Consider the following 23,116-nt stretch of genomic DNA (forward strand, 5'->3'; position numbering starts at 1 on the left):
GAGTTTATCTTGCTGCTCTTTTTCAAGGAGCATTAAATTGTCTCATTAAGTTGTTGGTTTCCGATCTCTTCAATTTGTTGATGTAGGAACTCAGAGCTATAAACTTGCCTCTGAGCACTGTCTTTGCTGGGTCTCAGAGGAGCTGGTAATTTGTGTGTTCATTTTTGTTGAATATCATGAACATTTGAATTTCTTTTCTAATCTCTTCTATGACCCACTGGTGATTCAACATCCTCCATGTGTTACAGGACTTTTTTTGGGTAGCTTTTGGTATTGAGTTCTAATTTTATTCCCTTGTGGTCAGAGAGGATGCAAGGTATAACTTCAATGTTTCTGAATTTGGACAAGTTTGCTTTGTGACCTAAAATGTGATCTACTTTGAAAAATGTGCTGTGTGCTACTGAGAAGAACATGCATTCAGATGCTGCTGGGTGAAATATTCGATAGATGTCTGTTACATCTAGTTGATCTATGTAGTTGTTTAGATCTGCAGTTTCTCTGTTGAGTTTTTGCTGAGTTGATCTATCTAGGGATAGTAATGTATTAAAGTCCTTAACAATTAATGTCTTTGTATCTATGTTAGGTTTGAGGGAAAACTGTTTCTTGGATAAATGTGGGTGTTCAGTTGTATTGTGAATAGATATTTAGAACTGTAATATCCTCCTGAAGGATAGATTCCTTAATTAGTATGTAGCGACCTTCTTTATCTCTTCTCACTAATTTTAATTTGAAGTCATTTTATTGAAGTCATTGATATTAGGATTGCAACTCCCACCCGTTAATGGGGGCCATTTGCTTGGTAGATTTTATTTCAGCCTTTCAATTTCAAAATATGTTTGTTTTTATGGGCAAGGTGTGACTCTTGAAGGCAGCAGATGGAAGGATCTTGCTTTTTAATCCAACTAGACAGTCTATGTCGCTTAATTGGAGATTTAAGTTCATTATTGTTAAGAGTTAAGTCTGAGAGGTGTTTGTTAGTTCCTGCCATGTTTCCACCTTCTTGGGGGCTGTGACACAACCGGGTTCTTCCTATGGTTCTTGGATTCTCCATTTGGGTGTGTTTTCTTGGCCTTTATTGTGGTCTTGTTGGTTTTCTATGTGTAGGACATCTTTAAGTATCTTTTGTAGGGTTGGTTTGGTGGAGATATATTGTTTCAGTTTTTCTTTGCTATGGAAGGTTTTTATTTGACCTTCAGTTATGAAGGAGAGTTTAGCTGGGTACAGTATTCTTGGTTGATAGTTGTTTGTGTTTAGGGCATGGCATACATATTCCAGGTTCTTGTTGCTTTAATTGTCTCTGCTGAGAAAGCTCAGATTATTCTAATTGGTTTCCCTTTATAGGTGATTGATCTTTTCTCCTTGAAAGCTTTAAGGATCCTTTCCTTGGTCTGACTTGATCCTGTGTGTATTATAATGTGATGATGTGATGTCCTATTCTGGTCTGGTCTATTTGGGGTTCTAAAAGCTTCTTGTATCTGAATAGGCCTATCTTTTTGCATGTTTTGGAAGTTCTCTGCTAGGATCCTATTAAACAAATTTCCTAGACCATCAACTTCTGTCTCTAGGTGCTCCTCTACACCCACTATCCTCAGTTTAGGCCTTCTGATGGTATCTTCCAAATGTTGAATAGATCTATCATACTTCTTGGAATTGTCTTGAATTGTTGTATGTTCTTTCTCTATAATATCTAGGCTGTCTTCAATCCCCGAGATTCAAACTTCTGCCTGGTCTAACCTACTATCAAGACTTTCTACTCTGTTTTTTTTTTTTTATTTCCTTTCCTTATAATTGGTCGGCTTTGATGGCTTCACATTCTTTCTTGGAGCTTTGTTTTAGATCTTATGTAAACTTCTTCCTTAATTTGGTGTTCAGTTTTTATTCTCAAATCACTTAGTTGATTGGTTATGGTTTCCTTGGATTCCCTTTCCTTCTGATGGGCTCAGTCAGCATTCCCTTTGTGGTCTCCCTGGTTTCCTACAGCTGTCTGTTTATGGATTCCATGAATGCCTCTATTGATCTTTGTCTATTCTCATCCTGCTCTCTCAATTCCTGTATTACTCTTTGAGTAGCTTCCTCACACTCATGCAATTCTTATATTTCTTTTTGACTGTTCTCAACCTGCCCACACAATTCCTGTATTTCTCTTTGACTGTTCTCAGCCTGCTCGTGCAATTCCTGTATTAATCTTTAAGTAGCTTCCTCATGCTCACAAGATACCTGTATTAATCTTTGCTTTGCCTCCTCTTGCTCCCTATCACACTGAGTCCTTTGCAGGTTTTCAGTCTTTTCATTCACCATGTTTGCCAGTAGTGTTTGTAGAGCTTTTGGGGAACTCTCCTCTGGATTATTCATTAACTGTTCTGTCCCCTGATTATCGTGAGTGAGAGTTGTGATATTCAGACTTGCCATTTTTCTTTTCTTTTTCTGGCTTGTTCTGCCTATTTGGTATGAAAGTAATACCAATTTTGTGCTAGAACACTATTTTAAGGCAAGCATCAACCAAAGTCCTGTGGTTGCACAGTCAAAATGGCTGCAAATACAATCCAGTTCAACAGATATAATCTACTCGACATGAAATGACTATGGGTTAATGGGCTAAGAACATCAAAGAGTGATTCAGCAAACTAGAAATGATTAGGTTTAGGAAGAATTCTGGGGGAAAATTGGATTAGAGGAATGTGGAGAAGTAAAAGGAGAGTGAATTTAACCAAGTCCTAATCTCAGAGAGGGAAATGGATTGGACAGAGTGATAGGAGAGAGATTAAAACAAAAACAAAAACAAGAAAAATGGCAAAACAAAAATTTAAATTTAAAAAATGAAGCACTTAAAAACAGTGTAAGTATAAAAATGATATTGAGAGAAGAAAAGGATAGGATAAGGGGAGGGGAGAGATAAAAAATAAAAATTCTTAAAATTGGAATACTTGAAATTATATAGGTATAAAGAGATAATACTACTATTAAAGAAGTTAAGCCTAAGAGGTTGTGAATTGAGTAGTAAATTTCTGTATTAAGTATGTACACAATGGGGGATAAGGTCTAATAATTGACTATGGGTATATATCTGGGGATGAGCAGAACAGCATAATTTGCTGTTTTGATATTTTTATTAAAAAGCACACACACACATATACACCTAAAATAAAAAGTATGAGAGAAAAAATAATAGAAAACAATTTTTTTTTAAATTTTTGCTTATGTGGTGCTGGGGAATTGAACCCAGAGCCTCTTGCATGCAAGGCACGCACTCTACCACTGAGCCACCTTCCAGCCCTAGAAAACAATTTTTTAAATAAAAAAATTTAAAAAGGTAGAAAAAAAGAGTTCTTTGATTTTTTTGGGGGGGGGCGAGCTGGAGGGGGAAGATCTTGTTTCTCCCCTGTGTCCATAACCAGTGTCTTGGTGGATCTTTGCTCTGCTTGTGGTGTTTGGTTTTCCTGTGACTTGATTGGTTTCTTAAGTCAGTTTGTTTGAGCAGGCAGAAAAATGTTCTGTGATATACAGTATTTTGTGATCACCCTCCCAGGTTAGTTAATGGGGAGGGAGATCTGCTTTGAGTGTCACAAAAGAGGGAGATGGCTGTTTCCTCTAGCTTGGAGTTGATGTGCTGAGGCTAGCTTCTGGGTAGGGTTGAGGCCTATCAGCAATCAGTAGCTTTTCCCTGAGGGGCTACAGAGACACTTACAGAGCCCAGCCTCAAGCCATTCTCAGGGTTTATGTTTACTGAGTTTCAATTTGTCTGGGCTGCAGTGAGGATGGGCAGCCTCTGTCTTTGTTTACCCAGTGAAGAAAGTCACTCCTCCTGGGCCGAGCTATCTCTGTCTCGGCCAGGTGACTTTCCTCTGGGAGGAGCTGAGCCTGGCAGGTCAGGTCAAGTTCCTGTGACCTGCTAAATGACTCTTTTTGTTTTCTTCCAAGGCCTGACTTGGAGCTAGCTGATTGTACAGGCCTTAGTATCAAAGATGGAGATCTCCATTGGGGGAGGCGGGTGAGGGATGGCCTTCCCACTGCTGCTCTGTGAGAAGGAGTGAGGATGTCAGGGTTCTACTTATGCCAGACTCTTGGTTCCTGGGCCATCCCTGGTCTGCAATCTGCAGGATGAAGATTTCTCCTTGTCAGTTCTTGCTGGTGGTGAGTAGAATCTGCTCATACACCGTGTCTGTCTCTTGGTATGGCAGCCAAAACCACTACTGCAGCTGCGGCTACCAGCAGGTGCTCAGATCTGTCTCCTTGCCTGGATTTTCCCTCTCTGGCCAAACTCTCTGTACTGTGAGAGTACACTTGGTGTGAGTCTCTAGCCTAAGACTGTTCACTGGAGCACTAAAACATCTTTCTGTGCGAGAGCTTGTTTAGCCTCCAGCTTCTCCTCTGCCATCTTCCTCTCAAATCCTCCTTCAAATTTTTAAACTTTTCATTATAGAGTTACTTCACACCTTTGGTAAATTCTTAAGTTTTTTTTTTTTTTATTTTTGAGGCTATTACAAATGAGTTGCTTTTCTGATATTAGTCTTGATCTTCTTGTTGTAGACATACAGAAAAGCTACTGATTTTTGTGGGTTGATTTTATACCCTGCAACTTTATCAAAGTTTTGAATCAGCTCTGGTATCTTGGGAAGGAGTCTGTAGGGTCCTCTAAGTACAGGCTTGTGTCATCTGCACAAAGGGATATTTTACTTCTTCCTTCCTTATTTGGCTCGTCTTTATATTTTTCTCTTGCCTTCTTGCTCTTGCTAGGAATTCCAATACTGTCCAAGAGCGGAGATAGTAGACATCCTTGTCTCATTCCTTGAGAGAAAATCGTTTTAGTTATTTACCATTAAGTATAATGTTGGGTGTCAGTTTGTCATACACAGCCTTTATTATATTGAGTAATGTTCCATGATTTCCTAGCTTCTCCAGAGCTTTTATCATGAAGACATATTGGATTTTCTCAAAGCCTTTTCTGCATCTATTGATGTGGGTTTTTTTCCTTCTGTCCTTCTGTTGATTTGTTGGATTGCATTGATTGATTTACAAATGTTAAGCCAGCTTTGCATCCCTAGGATTTGGTTGGCCATTATTTTATTGAGAAGTTTTGCATATGTTCATCAGAGAAAAGTTTATAGTTCTCTTTTCTTGATGGATCTCTAGTATTGGAATTAGCATAATATTTCCTCGATATAGTGAGTTTGGTAATGATCCTTCCCTTTCTATTTCATTGAAGAGTTTGAAAACTATTGGTATTAGTTCTCCTTTAAAGGTCTTATAAAATTTAACTGTGAAGTCAGCAGGTCCAGGCTTTTCTTGGATGTGAGGTGTTATTGCCATTTCAATTTCATTACTTGTGATGGGTCCATGAGTTTTTTTTATCTTCCCTGTCTCAGTTTAGGTATATCTGTGTTCTCTAGGAATGCATACATTTCTGACAGATTCTCCAATATATTGGCATAGAGGCTTGTAAAGTATTCCTTATAATATTCTAAACTTTTCTTGAATCTGTTATAAGGTCCCCTTTTTCATCTCTGATTTTATTTATTTGGGTGATTTCTCTTAGTGAAGTTTGCTAGGGGCCTGTCAATTTCATTAATTTTTTTCAAAGAATCAACTTTTGGGTTTGTTGATACTCTGTTTTTTAAAAATCTCTAATTCATTTTATTTCTGATCTAATTTTTATTATTTTTTTCATCTGCTTGTTCCTGTTTTTCTAGGAGTTTGAGGTGCATTATTAGAGTATTGATTTGAGATTTCTCTAATTTTTGGATCTGCACACTCATAGCTGTAAACTTTCCACTGAGTGTTCCCTTTGCTGTGTCCCAAAGGAGCTGGTATTTCAGGTCTTCATTTATATTGAATTCCAGAATTCAATTTCAGTTTCCTTTCTTATCTCTTCGATACCCATTGATTATTCTGCAATTTATTAGTCAGTTTCTATGTGTTTCAGTATTTTCTGTGCTAGTTTTAGCTGCTGTTCTTTGTGAATCTATGTATGATTTTAGGTCATTTAGTATTTGTTGATGAAGTTGGGAATGCCAGCATTCAGTACAGAAATGTGTGGGATTGTGATGTCCTCCTGATGGAGAGTTCTCTTTATTAATATGTAATACACTTCCCTTCTTACTAATTTTAAGTTGAAATCTTTTGTCTGATATAATATTGCTATTCCACCCTGTTTATGAGGACCATTTGCTTGAAAGACTTTATCCCATACTTTTGCCTTGAATAGATAATGGTTTTTGTCAGCGAGATGTATCTCCTATAGGCAGCAGGTGGATGGGTTTTTCCTTTTGATCCAACCATCCATTCTATGGCTTTTGTTTGGGGAATTAATCCCATTGATATTGAGTGTTAGAACTGAGAAATATGTTGATAACTCCTGTAATGTTATCCTCCTTCTTACAGGTTGTGTCTTCTATTTTTGCTGTATCTATATGTTCCTCTGATAGGATCCATTTTCTCTGCCTATTTTATGTTATTGTTAATTTTCTGCATGTAAGATGTCTTTGAGTCTAGAGCTGGTTTGATGGAGATAAATTGTTATTTTTATTTATCATGGAATAGCTTGTTTGTCCTTCAGTTATGAAGGAAAGCTTGGCTAGATATAGTATTCTTGATTTGTAGTTTACTTTCAATGCTTAGTATACAATGTGCCATGCCCTCCTTGCTTTTAGGGGTTCAGCTGAGAAATTTCTTTATTTCTGACCACTTTTCCTTTATATGTAATCTTCTTTTCTGACAATTTAAGTATCCTTTCCTTGTTTTCTACCAATCCCATTTGGATCACAAAGTGGTGGTGGGAGGTTCTTTTTTGGTCTGGTCTGTTAGGTTCTTATATCTGAATGAGCCTTTCTTTTTGAATGTTTGGGAAATTCTCTGCTAGAATTCTGTTAAATATGTTTTGTATCCCTTTAGTTGCCTATGCTTTCTCAATAACTATCAGGTACAAATTAGGTCTTCTAATTGATCCTGAAGTTGTTACAAACTCCTTTTTTGTTTCTTGGATTTGTTTTATATAATTACTTCCTCCCTCTCTCTCCCCACTTCTTTCTCTCTTATCTATTTTATCTACTCTATCTGTTGGTCAGAGAGAGCTAGGCTTATTCTCTGTAATTACTCTGCTATCCCTCTTAGCACACATACATAGTTTTCATTGCAACTATGCAGGAGGTGCAGATGGGAGGATTGTGATTATGGACAGTCTGGATAAAATATTAATGAGACCCCCATGTCAACCAACATGCCAAGCGTGGTTGGCATAGGAAGTTTAGGAGGATTATGGTTCAAGTCTAGCCCAAGAAAAAACCAGGAGACCCTACCTGAAAAAATAATTAAAACAATGGTTGGGGGCATAGCTCAAAGTGATCAAATGAATTGATAAATTGCTTGACTAACAAGCTTATTGCCTTGCTACAAACTCCTATACTGCCAAATACATAAATAAACAAAATAGCTATTTAAAAATACTTGGATATGAATGTGCAAGTTCTTGTTAAAAATTATAGAATATTGATTAAAGAAATCTAAGACCTAAGTAGAATGAAAACAGAATTGTGTCAGAACTGATTTGGCCCTGAATTCACTTTCTACCATATTAATTGTGTGTATATGTGTGTAAAGGGAAAGAAATTTAGTAGAATGGAGGTGGTAGAAAGTTGCAAAGTTTATTAGATTTAAAGTTAACCAGAAAGAACTGATACACAGATATATCAGTGGAATAGAGTCCAAAAATAGACCCACACTTCTTTGGTCATTTTATTTTTTTAGTACTGGCATCTGAACTAAGGGCCATTTTCAAGGTAAGCACTCGACCACTAGATAAGCATTCTACCACTGAGCCAGGTATCCAAGCAATTTTGCTTTAGTTTATTTTTCAAATAATGTCTCCTGCTTTTTGGCCAGGGCCAGTCTGCCTCCCAGCAGGAAATTGCAGGCATGTATTACTTTACCCAGGTTTTGTTTTGTTAAGAATAGATCTTGCTAGCTTTTTAACTTGCTAGCTTTTTTTTAGACTTTCCTCAAACCATGATCCTCTCATCTCTGTGATCAACTGATTTTTGACAAATGCAAAAGTGTGTGCATGTATGTGTGTGTATGTATGTGTGTGAATAGATCTATAAAATTGTGATTAATCTATATGAATACTTTTTCAACAAGAAACCAAAATAAAACAGTGAAGCTTACATCATGGATGAATCTCAATTTAGTAGGCTATGGCAAATTAAAGGAGCTAGTCTATAAAATGTTGTACAATGAATAAAGCACTTATCAAACATTCTAGAAAAGGCAAAGCTAAATTGTCCTGAAACTTTCACTTGAGTGCCAGTTCATGGTTATGCTGTTTGTCTTCCATATGGAAAATATGCTTTGTTTACATATAAATATATTATATGTTTTTTTTCTTTTAGCTGACCTTCAAACTAACAGTTCAAAGGACTTTAGTACCCATGTGGTTATAAATCTAGAAACAGGTAATAGAAGTCTGAAGGTGACCATAGAAGTGCAAATGTTCTCAGACCTGTACATAGGCCTGGCAACTCTGTTTGAAAAATACTATGCTTGAGAAAATATTTGCTCCTTGTGGAGAAAATCATGCTTATACATAGCTGGAGCCCTGATGGAGATTTAGAAGACTTAGGTGACTCTGGGCAAGTTACAAAGTGTTTTTAAGTTTCTTCTCTAACTTAAAGTAGGGTTCATAGTGCTGCTACTTATTCATTTGTAAGGATTTCATAAACCTTGCAATAATTGTGCCATGACTATATATTAGAAATTATTTAATACATTGTAGAGTGCTAGGAAAATATACTATTGCCATTTATTCTTAAATATAAGATAAACCAATATTTTGTGATATCATGGCAAATAAAGCAAGTTTCAGTCTGGAAGTTGCTATAATTTCTTGAAGCAGTTCACTTTTACTTAAAGCTGCAGTTGTTTCTTTCTAGCAGTAGATGCCAGTAGAGTTCTTTTTTAATAAAAATCAAATTTCCTGAGAATTTCCATAGCAACAGTTTCCTGGTCAAAGTACCATATATAGAAACATTGCTTTAAGAACTAAGCATTCTACTTTCTACAAGGACTTTGTAATTTGAAAACTGTTTTACTTCAACAAAAAGTGATGCCAAATGTACTTTCAAGCTACTTAGCTAGTGAATTTTTATTCTATATTTACTTTGTTTTTAGTATTATGCATAGTTCTAAATAAATCAGTATTAGTGTTCTTGTTTGAAATCTAGGATTTCTTTTTTAGAATATAAATAATTCTGGCTATACATCTGTTAAAAATCAATCTGGCCAGGCCTGGTGGCTCATGCATATAATCCTAGCTATTCAGGAGTCTGTGGGACTTTATCTCCAAAAAGCGGAAGTGGAGCTCCAGTGAGGCTTAGGAACAGTGCCCAGGCCTTGAATTCAAACCTCAGGACTAGCATAAACATGCACTTTGTACACACACATATCAATGGTAGGATTAGTTTGTGTCACTAGCAAACAGATACCTTGAGTATAATACTTTGGGGAAAGCAAATCATAGAGGTGGCTAGATGCAGGAAAAATGAGGTTAATTGCACTGAGTGAAAACAACTCAAAGGATGAATAAAATTTAGCAGATTAATATAGAAAAATCCAATTGTGTTGCTTTTATTATTTTTTTCTACATAGGCAACTTTATAATTGTTAGATTATTTACAATATGGTCCTATCATAAGTGATATTAAAATATTTTCCGGTATTTTCATTCTACTTATACCTTTAAATGATTACTTTATTCATATATTTACTGAGTATGTAATAATATGTATCATTTGTGAATTTAAATAACTCCCAATTCCTGGACATACAGATTCACAGCAGATTTTAACATGAAATCGCAAGATCAATGATAAGAAGAAAAAGAAGTTTTTCATAGGAGCTGTATGGCGGCTACACTGAAGAGTTAACATTTGGGCACGTGCTGGTTTGCTCAAACTAATTTAGCTACTCTGAAGGTTGAGAACTCAATGATCAAGCTTCAAAGCCAGCAGCCTAAGTTGTTGCTTTAGGGTTGGTTTTTGTCTTTGGCAAGCAGATACTTTAAGTAAAAAGAAAGATCTCATGATGTGGACCAAGTGGTAGAGTACCAGTAAACAAATGTGAAGTGTGAAACCCAGAGTTCAAAACCTAGTAAAAACAGCAACAACAACAAAGGTGACATTTATAGTAAACCCTAAGGATGCATAAAATATTTGTCTGGTAAACAAGTCAAAGAAATTCAGGAGTTTTAAACACTTCTTACCATATTGAGTCAGTCCATGCTCTGGGTTTTTATGAAACTCTACAGATACTATATTTGTGTGAAACACTGTCAGATAGTAATTATTATACACCTAACATTTATTCAGAAAGCTATGTTTAACAAATTTAGTCTTATATTGTTGCCTGTTTGTTTAGATGAATGTAATGTATTGTTATGTACAATATTCACAAATGAATAGATAAATTGTAAAGTTCCCTAGTCAGGGTTTTCACAGTGGACTTTGTCTGTGTCTGTCTTAATTTTATTATATCATTACGCCCATTTGTTTTATGTGTCATTACTGTTTCTATTTCAAACTGTTTTTCATAGTTTAATACTTTGTAAACTATTTTAACTGTGTTAGCAAACAGTTAAAACAATTTGTCAAAAAATAGGCCAGAAATGTAGACTGATACATATATATTTTTTAAGATTTTTTAAAAGATCTTTTCCTTTGGGCTGTATTCATTTCCTTTCCCCTCCCCTCCCTTCTCCTTCCTTCCACTCCTCTACACTTCCTTACTCTCACCTCTATTTTTCTTACATCCCTCAAAGAGAAAAGATAAATTTCTTAACCATTAATGGGTATCAAAAGGCAAATACTCATGTTTGTTAAATGCTACAGATAACATTCTTTCCTGCAAATTGGTCATAGCAAACCTTATTTAATTTTAGTTGAGGGATATTTTCCTAGGTGAGATCAGCAAATCAGTGGATCAAGTAAACAGTAAAATTAACATATCTCAGTCAGTTTTTCTCTAAATTGAATGTCTTGATTTGGCTGGCATCTTGCATATTTATAATTTATTATTATCTTATGACTTATGTAATTTCAATCTGATGTTTTGTAGCTCTTCACATTTAGGAATGTGTTAAATATACCTTGATAGTCAGCTGTCAGTAGATGAGTGTGATAAAGCAGTACTGACATGCTGAGTTTCTGTCATCTCTGTTACATTCCACTTACCTCAAGTATTAACCAAATTCAGTTTCCTTTTGAAATGATCAGTTCAGGTTTTTCTTAGTTTTAACATATGTTATCAATTTGCTTTGTAACAGTTTATATATATATATATACATTCCATACCGATTTTTGAGAGAGAGTGAACTGTTTATGAAGATTGATAAAAATCCATATCCTAGTCATTTCCTGGAAAAAATAAAACACTTGTCTTTTTAACCTGTTTTGTCTAGAGGGTGTGTTACCTTCAGTTTTTTACATAGTGGTATAATACATGTTTAACTAGTTTCCCTTCTAAATAATTTTAACCATATGTATCTGTATAATTAATGTCTTTATGAGTCTTTGTGTTAATATAAAAATCACTCAAACATAGAACCCTTTAGGTAGATAGTGCAAGTTTTAAAAATTCCCATTTCTAGTTGAGATGAAAAAAGTTTTGCTAAGACAAGTTTGGTAATATGCAGTTTTATATTAACAGGAAACAGAACAGCAGTAGTGGTTTTGAATGCCCTGCAAACAGGAAGTTTGGCACATGCAGTGCTCTTAGCTTCTCTGTAAGAAGTTGTTAAGCTCCTTCTGGAATATTTTCAGTTACTTTAAGGAAAGTGTAAATGCCCATGAATGGCAGCTTACAGAGAACTACCCTGTAACCAGTATACAGGTACCTCTACTGCTCTTCAGAAACTGGAAGGCTTTGCTAGCCGATTATTTCATAGACACTCTAAAGGTACTACCCATGATCAGAAAACAGCTCTGGAAAATGACAGTCTGCATTTCTCTGAACATACTACCTTATGGGACAGATCAAGTAAGTTCATTTTTTTAATGATATATTAAACTAACAGCCATAATCTTAATTGAGGTTTTAGAATCAAGCATAAAGAACTATGTTTTGTTTCTTTGTGATTAGTCCAAGTATATTTTGCAAGATGAAGTTGAAAGAATTTCACAAAAACTTGAATATCAGTTGAGCTGAACCATGTATTTCATTATTTTGTTTCATGTATGACTACTTAAGTTTACTGTCAATGAGAACATTTTTTGTAATATTCTTACATCATTTCTAGTGTATGTCAGTTTTTTTTAATTTTTTGCTGCTTCATAAAAATTTAAAAGGAAAATTTGATACGTTTATATTTTACAATTTCTTCTCTTTATTAATGTTAAAAAGACAAGAAGACTTTGGAGTTTACATTTAAATTCCTATTATGTTTGCTAGCATTGATTTTTAAATGCATATGTGAAAGTTATTTCAGTTGTTATGAGCAAGATTTTTTAAACTGAAAGCAGATTATTCTACTAAACTCATGCTTTTATAACATAATATATAAATATTTCATAATTGCAATTTTGTGATATTTTATGAGTGTGTCTATAAGGGGGAAAAGTTGTTCATGTTTGCATTGTTTATTTTAGGCATATTAAAATGTTTGAGAATTACTGCTTGCTAAAACAGTGATATGAAACCTTTTTTGGTAACATAATTTTAAAAGAGAAGTTTCACATATAAAAAATAACTTTAATCTCACCTTGGACCCTCCCCAAGTTATTTTGTGACTTTCATGAAAAGAACAGTAGAGTTACCTTTGGCACTCTTGCCCTGTTGTTTCATCAAATAGCACTAGAGTTATAAAGGAAAACTCACTAAAAATATTTACAAGGACTTACTCATATCTTAAGTAGCACCAATTCTGTAGGAGTTTATTTGAATTATTGTTTTATTATATTGGAATTTTAAGTCTTTCCAAGCTACTTTAATGAGCCCATAATAAAGGCCTATATATGTGAAAAAATTCAAAAAATTATTTATAATTAATCATTATTGCATAGTAAGTTGACACATAACAAATATGTTATTAAGTTAATGAACTGTGGAATAGTCAAGTAATGTACTTTATGGAAATTTATAGTGTAACAAAAGCTTTTTATTTACTCTGCTTCTCCCCTTCTGTTAAATTATAGTCTCCAAAATTATTTCAGAAATCATTTCTAATACATTTCAAAGATTTTTTTAATTCCATGAGGAATTAATTAATTTCTGTTTTCTCTATGTTTAATACATAGCGAGAGTTTAGTAAGTTTTAGTTAACTTGAACAAATTCCAAAGGACTTTAATAATTAAAAGTTAAGTTTGAACTAGACTGATTTTTTTTTTAATGTATGGGACCTGAGTGTCTTCTGAAACATATTTTAAAGTCAAACAATGGTAGTAGTATCATGAGCCATGATTCCTTTTCGAAAAGCAGACTGATAAATTGCTGCTAACATTTTTCTTTTCTGTGAAGTAAAAACATAGATAGAGTCCTTATACTTGTGAATAATAGTCATGAAATACGAAATAGTTAAAGAGCAACTGCAGTTCATTACTCATCAGTCCAGTCTCTTCATACTAAAAATACTCTTAATAGCCATGACCAGTTTCATGTAAGGAAGCTCATGTTGAACATGCACTTTGTTCACTGTGGTGGAGCATGTCCAAACAGAAGGAGAGTGAGCTGGGAATCCTGCCCTTTAGGAATTCCAGGCCTTATTTTTGGGTCAAAAGTACAAGTTTTTATATATTTAGCAGTGAGTCAGGGAAGGAGTTTTGACTGTATGAAGCTTTCAAACAAAACATATTGTTCAAAGTTACTTAAAGCAATTTCTTGTCTGACTTGTTTAACAAGAAAAAGGAATGCAAATATCACCTGGTGATAAAATTCTGTGAATATAATCATTCCAAAGTGCTATTTTAAGAGGCAACTAAATGCAGAAACCACATGTGATTTTTGTAAAAATTAGAGTCTTAAGCTATTGAGTAAAGATGAATAATCAGTTTAGCTAGATATGAAACTTAAACCATAATCAGCTTTTTTCTAATGGTATGAAGTAGAGGAAACATACACAATAAAGGCCACACAGTGATTCCCAGTTGTTTCATCTGTCACTATTAAATTAAAACACAATTGCTATTTGATAGCATAAGTATATAAAAGTTAAGTTTTGAGGAAGAAATAAATTAATCGCATCAAATAATTTACCTTGTAGTCCTGCCCACGAATGGACAAGCTGTTTTTCTGGTAGATGAGTTTTAGATTTAAATACTCTGTTGAACAAATAAATAGCTCTTAGAAAGCAAAAAGTGATTGCAATAGACTATTGTGCCAGTTTCACTTTTTGAAGTAAATCTTTCAGATAGTTTACTTGTTTTGCTTATCTACTTTGTATCATTCTAGCTCTCAAATTATAGACTTTTCACATTACTTTCCTCTACTTTGTTCATGTGCAATTATTTTTAGGGTTTAATTTGTGGGGCTTGAACTCACAGCCTGGACACTGTCACTGAGCAGTTTTGCTCAAGGCTAATACTCTATCACTTTGAGCCACAATGCCATTTCTGGTTTTTCTGGTGGTTATTTGGAGATGAGTCACACAGACTTTCCTGCCCTGCCTGGCTTTGAACCACAATCTTTAGTTCTTAGCCTCTGAATAGCAAAGATTACAGGCATAAGCCACCAGCGCCCAGCTTTATTATTGATAGCAAGCAATTTTTGCCTTATTGGTTACAGTCCTTTTGAGTATTTACTATATCACAGTTCATACACAAGGTTCTGGGGGGAAAATAAGATATAGTTTGCAGGCTCACAAACAAGAGTTGGAGGAACAGCCAGCTACAATGGCTTGTGTCTGTAATCCAGTACTAAGGAATTAAAACCAGCCCTGGTCAAAATAAGTGGATGTGATGATATTTGCCTGTGCATATATCCTATTCAGGAAGCTGTAGGTAAGAGGATTACAGACTGGGGCTAGCCTTGGGCAAATCTACAAGACCCTGCCTAAAAATTAGCTAAAGCAAAAAAGGATTATGGCTCAAACATTCAAGCCCCTACATTGCCAATAACAATATAACTAACTAAATAAATAAATAAGTATTGGATCAGAATCTAATAGTCAGGAGTAAGGGTATTTTATTTTTTAGAAGGTGCTAGGGGTATTGGGCAAGCATTCTATGTGTGAGCTATGTCCCTAGCCACTAAAGTGTATTTTTTTTTAGAAGTGGAAAATACTGCGATACAACCTTATTTTAAAGAGCCTAAAGAATTTTACCTAGCATAATAGAGAATAGGATAACTTGTTTTACTACTGGGAAATGCATGCAGCTGTCATACATTTTCTGTTTGTGCAGAGTGCTTTATTAGAAACAAAGCTTTTGAACCTACTATGAATATGGCAAGGAATAATTAGAGAATAGACTCTCTTTATAACAATACTTGTTAAAATACTTCGTCTGAATTTCCTGTTACTACTGCTACCAATGGCCAGATTTGCTCATAGTTAAGACTCCTCCTAGATTTCAATTCCGACATCGTCTCCTAGATATTAATGCTGCCATCATCTATTTACCATTTTTCCCCTTATTTTTACAGTATTGGGATTTGAACTCAGGACCTCACTCTTACTAGGCTGGCACACTTGTTCTAAGACAGGCCTCCAGCCTTCTTTCATGCTTGTTATTTTTCATTTAGAGCACTATGTACCAGGACTGCTATCTACCTATTTTAGCCTTCCAGTCATTGCTGGGATGACAAGTTTTGCTGTCATACCGAACTTCTTCCACTGGGATTGAGTCTTGGGGACTCTTCTGTAAAGACTGGCCTGCAACTGCAGTTCTCCCAGTCTCAGCCTCCCCCGTAGTATAGGCTGCCTGGCACAGATGTCAGCTGAGAAGGCATCTCAAAAACTGTTCTGCCTATGAACCTTAATCCTCCATTTCTTGGTCTCTCAAGTATCTAGGATTATAGGCCTGAGCCACTGGTACTTGGCTTATCTTTTACTTTTAATAAGACTTGTTTTATAGCATTAAAATTATTTTACTATCTTTGTGTTACACGTGTCACCTATGATTTTTGAACTTTATGAAGGTATAAGAACTTGTCAGTTTATTTTAATATTGCTAGCATAATTTTCAGTAATGTTGAATTGTATTGTCATTTAACACATTACAGACTGACACAGGCTTCCTCTAATTTTTCCTATTGTGAAATTGTGATAAAGGCCTATGAGTTTTAGCCTAAAATGGCAAATACTGACCTGACCCTGGTGAACACTATATTGCAGATTTTACCTAGGTATTTTTGGTGTTACCCATGTGTTTTGTTTGTTTTTTAAATAAGATTTGGAGTAACCAACGAGCTTTATAGTGAAGCTAAAGTGATTGTCATATTAAGTGATTTGAAACTAAAAAATATTTCTCTGGGCTATGTAGCAATATCAAATACAACATTAAGTGTAATGGAAAACCTTTACCTGTTTTCACTTTGCAGCAATAGCCAGAGGATAGGGTTGGTGGAAAAGTGTGTGTGTGTGTGTGTGTGTGTGTGTGTGTGTGTGTGTGTGTGTACTGAGTTCAGCAATCATTAGCATTATCTGAGAGCTTGTTAAAAACAGAATATCAAATGTCATCAAAGAATATCAAATGTCATCTAGACCTCTGAGTCAGGGTATTCATTTCAACAAGATTTCTCAGCTGATTCATATGGACGCTGAGGTTTCAGAAGCACTTACTCTATAATAACATTTTAGACTGAGTGCATGTATTTCTTCAATAAGGAAATTTGGAAATCCAATAGAAGAATAAAGAAAAGAATTGAAAATTGCATAAAATCCTCTCAAGAGATTACCACTGTTAATTTTTTTGTGTTTTTCACTTTATGCTATTATATTAAAAATACTGGGGGAAAAATCAACTATACCCACAACTGATACACACACACACACACACACACACACACACACACACAAATGCTGGTAAACATCCTTGTGGCTAAGTCTTTGTACATATTCAAGATTGTTTTTATATTTTATGGGACAAAGTTAAAGAATCCATTCAGTATACACTTAGGTTAATTACATATATTGACCTTTATGAATAATGCTGCAACAAACCTGAAATTTCATGAATCTCTTCCACATACTGGCTGAATTTTCTTTCAGTATTTAACCAAACGTACATATACAAGTGCTGCATCCTGTGAAAAATTTGAGGAGCCTCCCTACTATTTTCTATAACAGCCATATTCATTTAAGCTCTTATCACTATTCCAAGTGGCCTTTACTCTGACATGGTGGCACATGGCTAATGCCAGCTCTCAGGAACCAGCTGTGACTTCGTGGACAACCAAGGCTGTGTGATAAGTTCAAAGCCAGCCTAGGATAAATAGAGCTCCCTTTATCCACATCTTCTCTAATAGTTTATGGTTTATGCTTTTTTGATACTAACCAGACTATCAGGAAAGATAGGACTGTGTTGATGTGGTATTGTGATTTTGATTAAAACTTAAATGATACTTAGGTATAGTGAGCACTTTTGTTACACATACCTAAAAATTCTTTGCCCAGATGTTTTTCTTTCTACTAGATTCACAGTTTTAGCTCATATATTTAAAGCTTTAATCTAATTTGGGTTCATTTTTTAATGATGTGAGATATGGCCTAATTTAATTATTTTGCATGTAAATATCCAGTTTCCCCATGCAATTTATTGACCGTAAGTCCTTGAATTTATATCTACACTCTATTGTATTCCATTAGTATATGTTATTTTTATTCCAATACCATGTTTTGATTAACACAGGTTTGTAACATTTTAAAATCTGTTAGTGTGATGGTTCTATGTGTTTAAGGTTGCTTGGGCTATTTGGGGTATTTTGTGGTTCCAAACAATTTTTAGGATTGACTTTTCTTTGTCTGTGAAAAATAAAAAATGAGTAAAGTATTACATAGCAACAAATTTGATAACCTGGAAGAAATTTATACATATCAAGAGACTGAATCATGAGGAAATTGACAATAGAATAGACACAATACCAAGCTTATGAAATCAATACTCAAACTCCTGGAAGAAAAAAATCTTCAGTTTTTAAGGGCTTCACTGCTAAATTCAAGACATTTAAGGAAGAATTAATGCTAATGCTAGTCTTTCTTAAACTCTTTCAAGAAAACTTAAATAGGAGTGAATACTTATAACTTCCATCAGTACCCTAATATCAAGCTCGATAAAGACACCACAGCAAAGGAAGTAACAGGTCAATATCTCCAATAAACTTAGATCTAAAAACCCTCCACAAACACTAGCAAACTGAATTCAAGGGCATATTAAAAAGATCATTAAAAATATTAATAAGGGAATTGATTCTTTGAAACTGTTATAAGAAAACGTGGGGAAAAAACTGGAAGATGGAGAAATAAGTAATTATTTTCTGAATATGACTAGTTGCCCAGAAAATAAAAGCAAAAAGTAACATCAAATTAGAAAGTTTTTGCATGGCTAAAGAAACAATTCTCAGAATAAGAGACAACACACCAAATGGGAGAAAATCACAAGTTGTTTAATGCATCAAAACTCAATATCTAAAATATACTAATTGCTCAAAATTAAATAGCAAAAGAACAGTAAATAAACAGAAAAAATCTCAGAAGATACAAATAGCCAATAGATACATGAAGAAATGTTTATTATCCTTGCCATAAGGGAAATACAAATCAAAACACTTAAGATTCCGTCTCATGATTGACACCATTACTGGTGTCAATAAAACAAAATAAAACAAACAAATAAATGATGGCAGGAATGCCAACTGGAGGAAAGGGGAAAGAACTTTCATACATGGTTGGGGGAAAATAAACAAGTACACCCACTCTGGAAATCAACATTAAAGGTTCTTCCAAATTAAGAATAGGCCCACCATACTTCTTTTTGGCACACATTTGACACATTTGAAGGGATGTAAGTCAATAAATATACAAGAGAGATACCTGCACACCCATGTTTACTGTCAATCTGTTCCTAATACCCAAACTATGGAATCAGCTGAGATACCAAACAATCAATGAATGGATGAAGAAGATATGCTAAATATACACCATGGAATTTTACTCAACCATAAGGAAAAAAATGGACTTAGGTTATTTGCAAGAACATGGATGGAATTGCTGGAGATTATCCTGTAGAGCAAAAAAGCCCGCCCTACAAAGCCAAACAACACATATTTTTTGCATATCTGTGAACCTAGACCTGAAAGATAGACATATACAATTATATCTGTGGAGTCTATGAGGGAATGAAGAGAGGAAGGAGGAGAAGGAAAGAAGGATGGGGGATAAAATTAAAATGTATTGTGTCTATGTATAAAGATAGCATACAGTATCTTACTGAAATCTGTGGAGCATTTGGAGGTGGCGGGGCAAGGAAGGAACAAGCCAATAGAAGGGGTTAACCTGACTGAATTATGCACATGTAACATAGTTCAATTAATATATACTTTAAAATAAAAAGAATGACAGGAAATCGAAACAAGCTCTTTTGGTACTAGTGGGAGGAGAAGGCCAATGGAGAGAGTGAATAGGAATGGATGTAGTTGAAGTGCTTTGAATGAATTTATGAAAATAGAGTAATGGAACTTTTTAAAATTGTTTTAAGAAGAGGGAGAGTGGTTGAAAGAGTGATGAACTGGATGAGTTTTGGGTACATTGTACATATACAAAAATATCACAGTGAACTTCTCTGTGCAAAGAATATTTGTCAATGAAAAGCCCTTTTCATGAAAAGATTATATACCACGATCAAGTCTGATTTATCTCTGTGATCCAAGGATAGCTTAACATGGAAATCAAGTAGTACATGCTGCATTAGCAGAACTAAGGATAGAAATCCTGTGATCTTCTCAGTGGATAGAAACAGGCATTTGACAAAATTCAGCATCCTTTCATGATAGAAACTGTAAAAGAATTTTGAAAATAAGATGCAATGTAGGAGTTAATAAATTGAGTCTAAAAGAAAGTCATGTTATCTGAGAGGCTAAATATCACTTGCAAGTCCTAAACAATGTCTGCTTTTAGAAAGCTTAGCTTGCCAGTTATTATTATTTAATAAATATGACACATTTGTTTTAAGTAAGGTCTCATCTTTTAAATATTCAAGTCTGACATAACCATTTGTTCTAACTAGCTGGGTAAAAATCTAATTAAAGTCTGCTCTAATTATCTCAGATAAAATCTGGACTTCCAGCTTCTCAAAACGTTAGAAAAACTGGTTCAGCCCAAATTCCCACATGACAAAAATATCAAAAACTGTCTTCTGTAAACAGCATTGTACTGTCTGATGGTCTCTAGCCTTCTTACGTTGACTGTAAACATATGGATTTAGTTTATAATCAATGCATCTTTTTAAGCCTAAATCCTCAAACCAGATTCCCTTTTCCCCTTTAATAGACCTCTTCACAGATTGGTGACTAAAATTCACAAAAGAAGTTCTGGTAATTCTGAACCTCAGGAAGTATGGATCTAGATTTTGATTCTTCCCTTTCAGAATTCTTGTTTTAGTTTCTGGACAAATCTATTTATCTTCTTCCTCTTACTTAGCTCTGTTTACCAGTTTTGAGAAGGAACAGTCATTACTAAGCCCCAAAAGATTTTATTAGAACATTTCCCTAAGGTAATGGTGCTTACTAGCTTTACATTTACATAATTAAGTTACCCACTGAAGTGATTCTTTCCTCAGCAAAGAAGATCTGCATCAAGCATGTTGTCTCTACCTTGGTAGATAAGAACTTGGCTCAAAAAATTGAGATATTTTCCATGACATAATATTCACTCAGTATTTGTATAAAATTCGGTGATAATTAGTTAAATATCTAGTTTAACAACTATTACTACAGCTCCATTTAAAAATGTTTCCATCACTCCAAAACATTTCTTTGTACCCAAATGCAACCAATACCTACTCTTACCTCAGTCTCACTAAACACTGATATACTTTCTGCATAACTTTCCTTTTCCAGACACTTTATGTAACTGGAATTATACAGCTTGCGATCAGTTTGTTGTTTCTGGCTTCTGTTACTTAGAGTAATACTTTTTGTAGTTTAATATAGATAATTTCCACATATATTTTCTTTTTAATGTTAGCATTTTTTGTTGTCAGGGTGTTATTTAGAGGGGTTACAGTTACATAAGATAATAAGTACATTTCTTGTCAAATTTGTTACTCCTACTCCCCCCCCAAAGTTGTACAGATAATTTCCAACATATTCTCTGTTGTTTGGTGTCAGAAGCTGTATTTATGAATACCTAGGTTTCTTGGTGATGTTTTTCAAGTTGTTTATTCTTCCTAATTTTTTATCTATTTTTTCTCATGAGTTATTAAAAGAGGACTATTTAAATTGCCACCTGCAATCATGATGTTTCAATGAGTAATGGACTACATTTATCACACTAGTTTGATTAGATTTAATAGAGCTAAATTCCTGTCAGTTATGTCATTTAATAAAACCTTCATAATTCATAGCTCAATGCTTATTCATTTTTATAGTGACATCCATATAAACAAACCCATTATTCATCCATCTATATAAAAGTATAGTACATATAATTACATACATAATACTAGATGATAATTAACAATTATGGTTCTGGCTTTATGTATTTGCTATACTATATTGTGCATCATAGCTTTGGAATATGTTCCTTCTGTATGTAAATATCTATATATATGTATAAAATGTATATGTATATAAAATTTTCTATAAAATAGTGTGCTAGATTATGCCAGCAGCAACCTTAGATGTCACTTGTTTACATTGCATCTCTTGATTGCATCATTTTCTTTTGTGCTTGATTTTATATCACATGGTTTTGTTCCTAATCATACAAAGTCTACTTGGTAATGTTGCCAATTAGAAGTCATTTCAAGTGACTGACTTAGAAATAAAAATAAAAGTGACTAAGGATGACTAGGTGGGAAATCAGTGATGACTATTGTTTTTAGTAAGACATGACCCATTCCAGCATAGCCATGATCTTGAAGAATCAGAACAAAGGGACAGAAGCTGTTAAAGGAATCTGCTTCATTGAAGACAGTGAAACTAACTGATTCCAGAAAGACATACATCACTTATGGAGAAACTTATAATGACTTGGATTGAAATCAAGCACAGAAGTGTATCCCTTTTAGCGCAGTGGCCAATGCAAAAAAAAAAAAAAAGGTAATATTTGTAGGGGGAGATTGGATTTACTGGGTGGTTTCAGTGATTGAAGACTTATTCATTACATGTCATACTAGTGAGTGGTAAGTCTGGAAGTGCTGTTGTGATGACAGCTGAAAAAGTTTTGGAAACTATACAAATAGTTTCCAACTTGAGGATGTCCACTGTAGCTGGGATGACAGTCAAGTGCCACCTGCCCAGGTTCTTGTATTGAGATAGAATCTTGCAAACTGTGTGATCCTCCTGATCTCAGCCTCCCATGCAGCTAGATGACAGCTTTCCACCAAAACGCCCAGCTATTGGTTAAGAAAGCAGTTTTATGAACTTTTCCCCCTAATTGGTCTCGACTTGCAATCCTCCCAATCTCAGCTCCTAAGTAGTTAGGATTACAGGCCTGAGTTATGCGCATATTGAACATTTTTCTTAGTAGTTAATTTATGTGTTTTTAAAAGTATTTTCTCAGTCTGAGTTTACTTCAGGGTACTAATGACTTTAAAAACTACATTGAGCCAGTTATTTCTCAATTTTTCTCTGAATTTGTTATTATTTTTACATGTATTACATCTGTGTTATAGGCCCATACCCAACATGTGCAAGGCCCTGGGATTAACCCTTGGTATCATTGTATTCCATGTATACACACATATAAAGATTATATATAAATATACATACACCTTTTATTTCTGCTTACAACTGATTTCTTCAATTATAATTTCTCTGGGGGGATGTTCTGTTTCATCTTTGCTTTTGGAAGATACTTTGCCTTGGTGATATTGTTCGTGAGTTTTATTTAATACTGTGAGTACATAATTTCACTGTCTTCTGGAATCTGTTATTTCTTGAGAGAAATAATTATTACTCATATTTTCTCTTGTATATGTT

At 34.5% G+C, this 23,116-nt stretch overlaps 1 protein-coding gene across 2 annotated transcripts in view; it reads left to right on the top strand.

The window, feature by feature from the left end:
* Prkacb (protein kinase, cAMP-dependent, catalytic, beta) overlaps positions 1-23,116 on the top strand; it is a 109,835-nt gene that overhangs the window by 36,829 nt on the left and 49,890 nt on the right. Inside the window, exon 1 of one of the 2 annotated variants that reach the window (XM_013018310.1) lies at positions 11,722-12,021. The exons of the other annotated variant lie outside the window; for it this stretch is intronic. Within the exon in view, the coding sequence (XP_012873764.1) occupies positions 11,835-12,021 (187 nt within the window). The 5' untranslated portion in view covers positions 11,722-11,834. Of the gene's footprint in view, positions 1-11,721; positions 12,022-23,116 lie in introns of those variants that run through there. 2 annotated transcript variants of the gene reach the window in all.

Source organism: Dipodomys ordii, unplaced genomic scaffold (assembly GCF_000151885.1).
Source record: "Dipodomys ordii isolate 6190 unplaced genomic scaffold, Dord_2.0 Scaffold39, whole genome shotgun sequence".
Lineage (NCBI taxonomy): Eukaryota > Metazoa > Chordata > Mammalia > Rodentia > Heteromyidae > Dipodomys > Dipodomys ordii.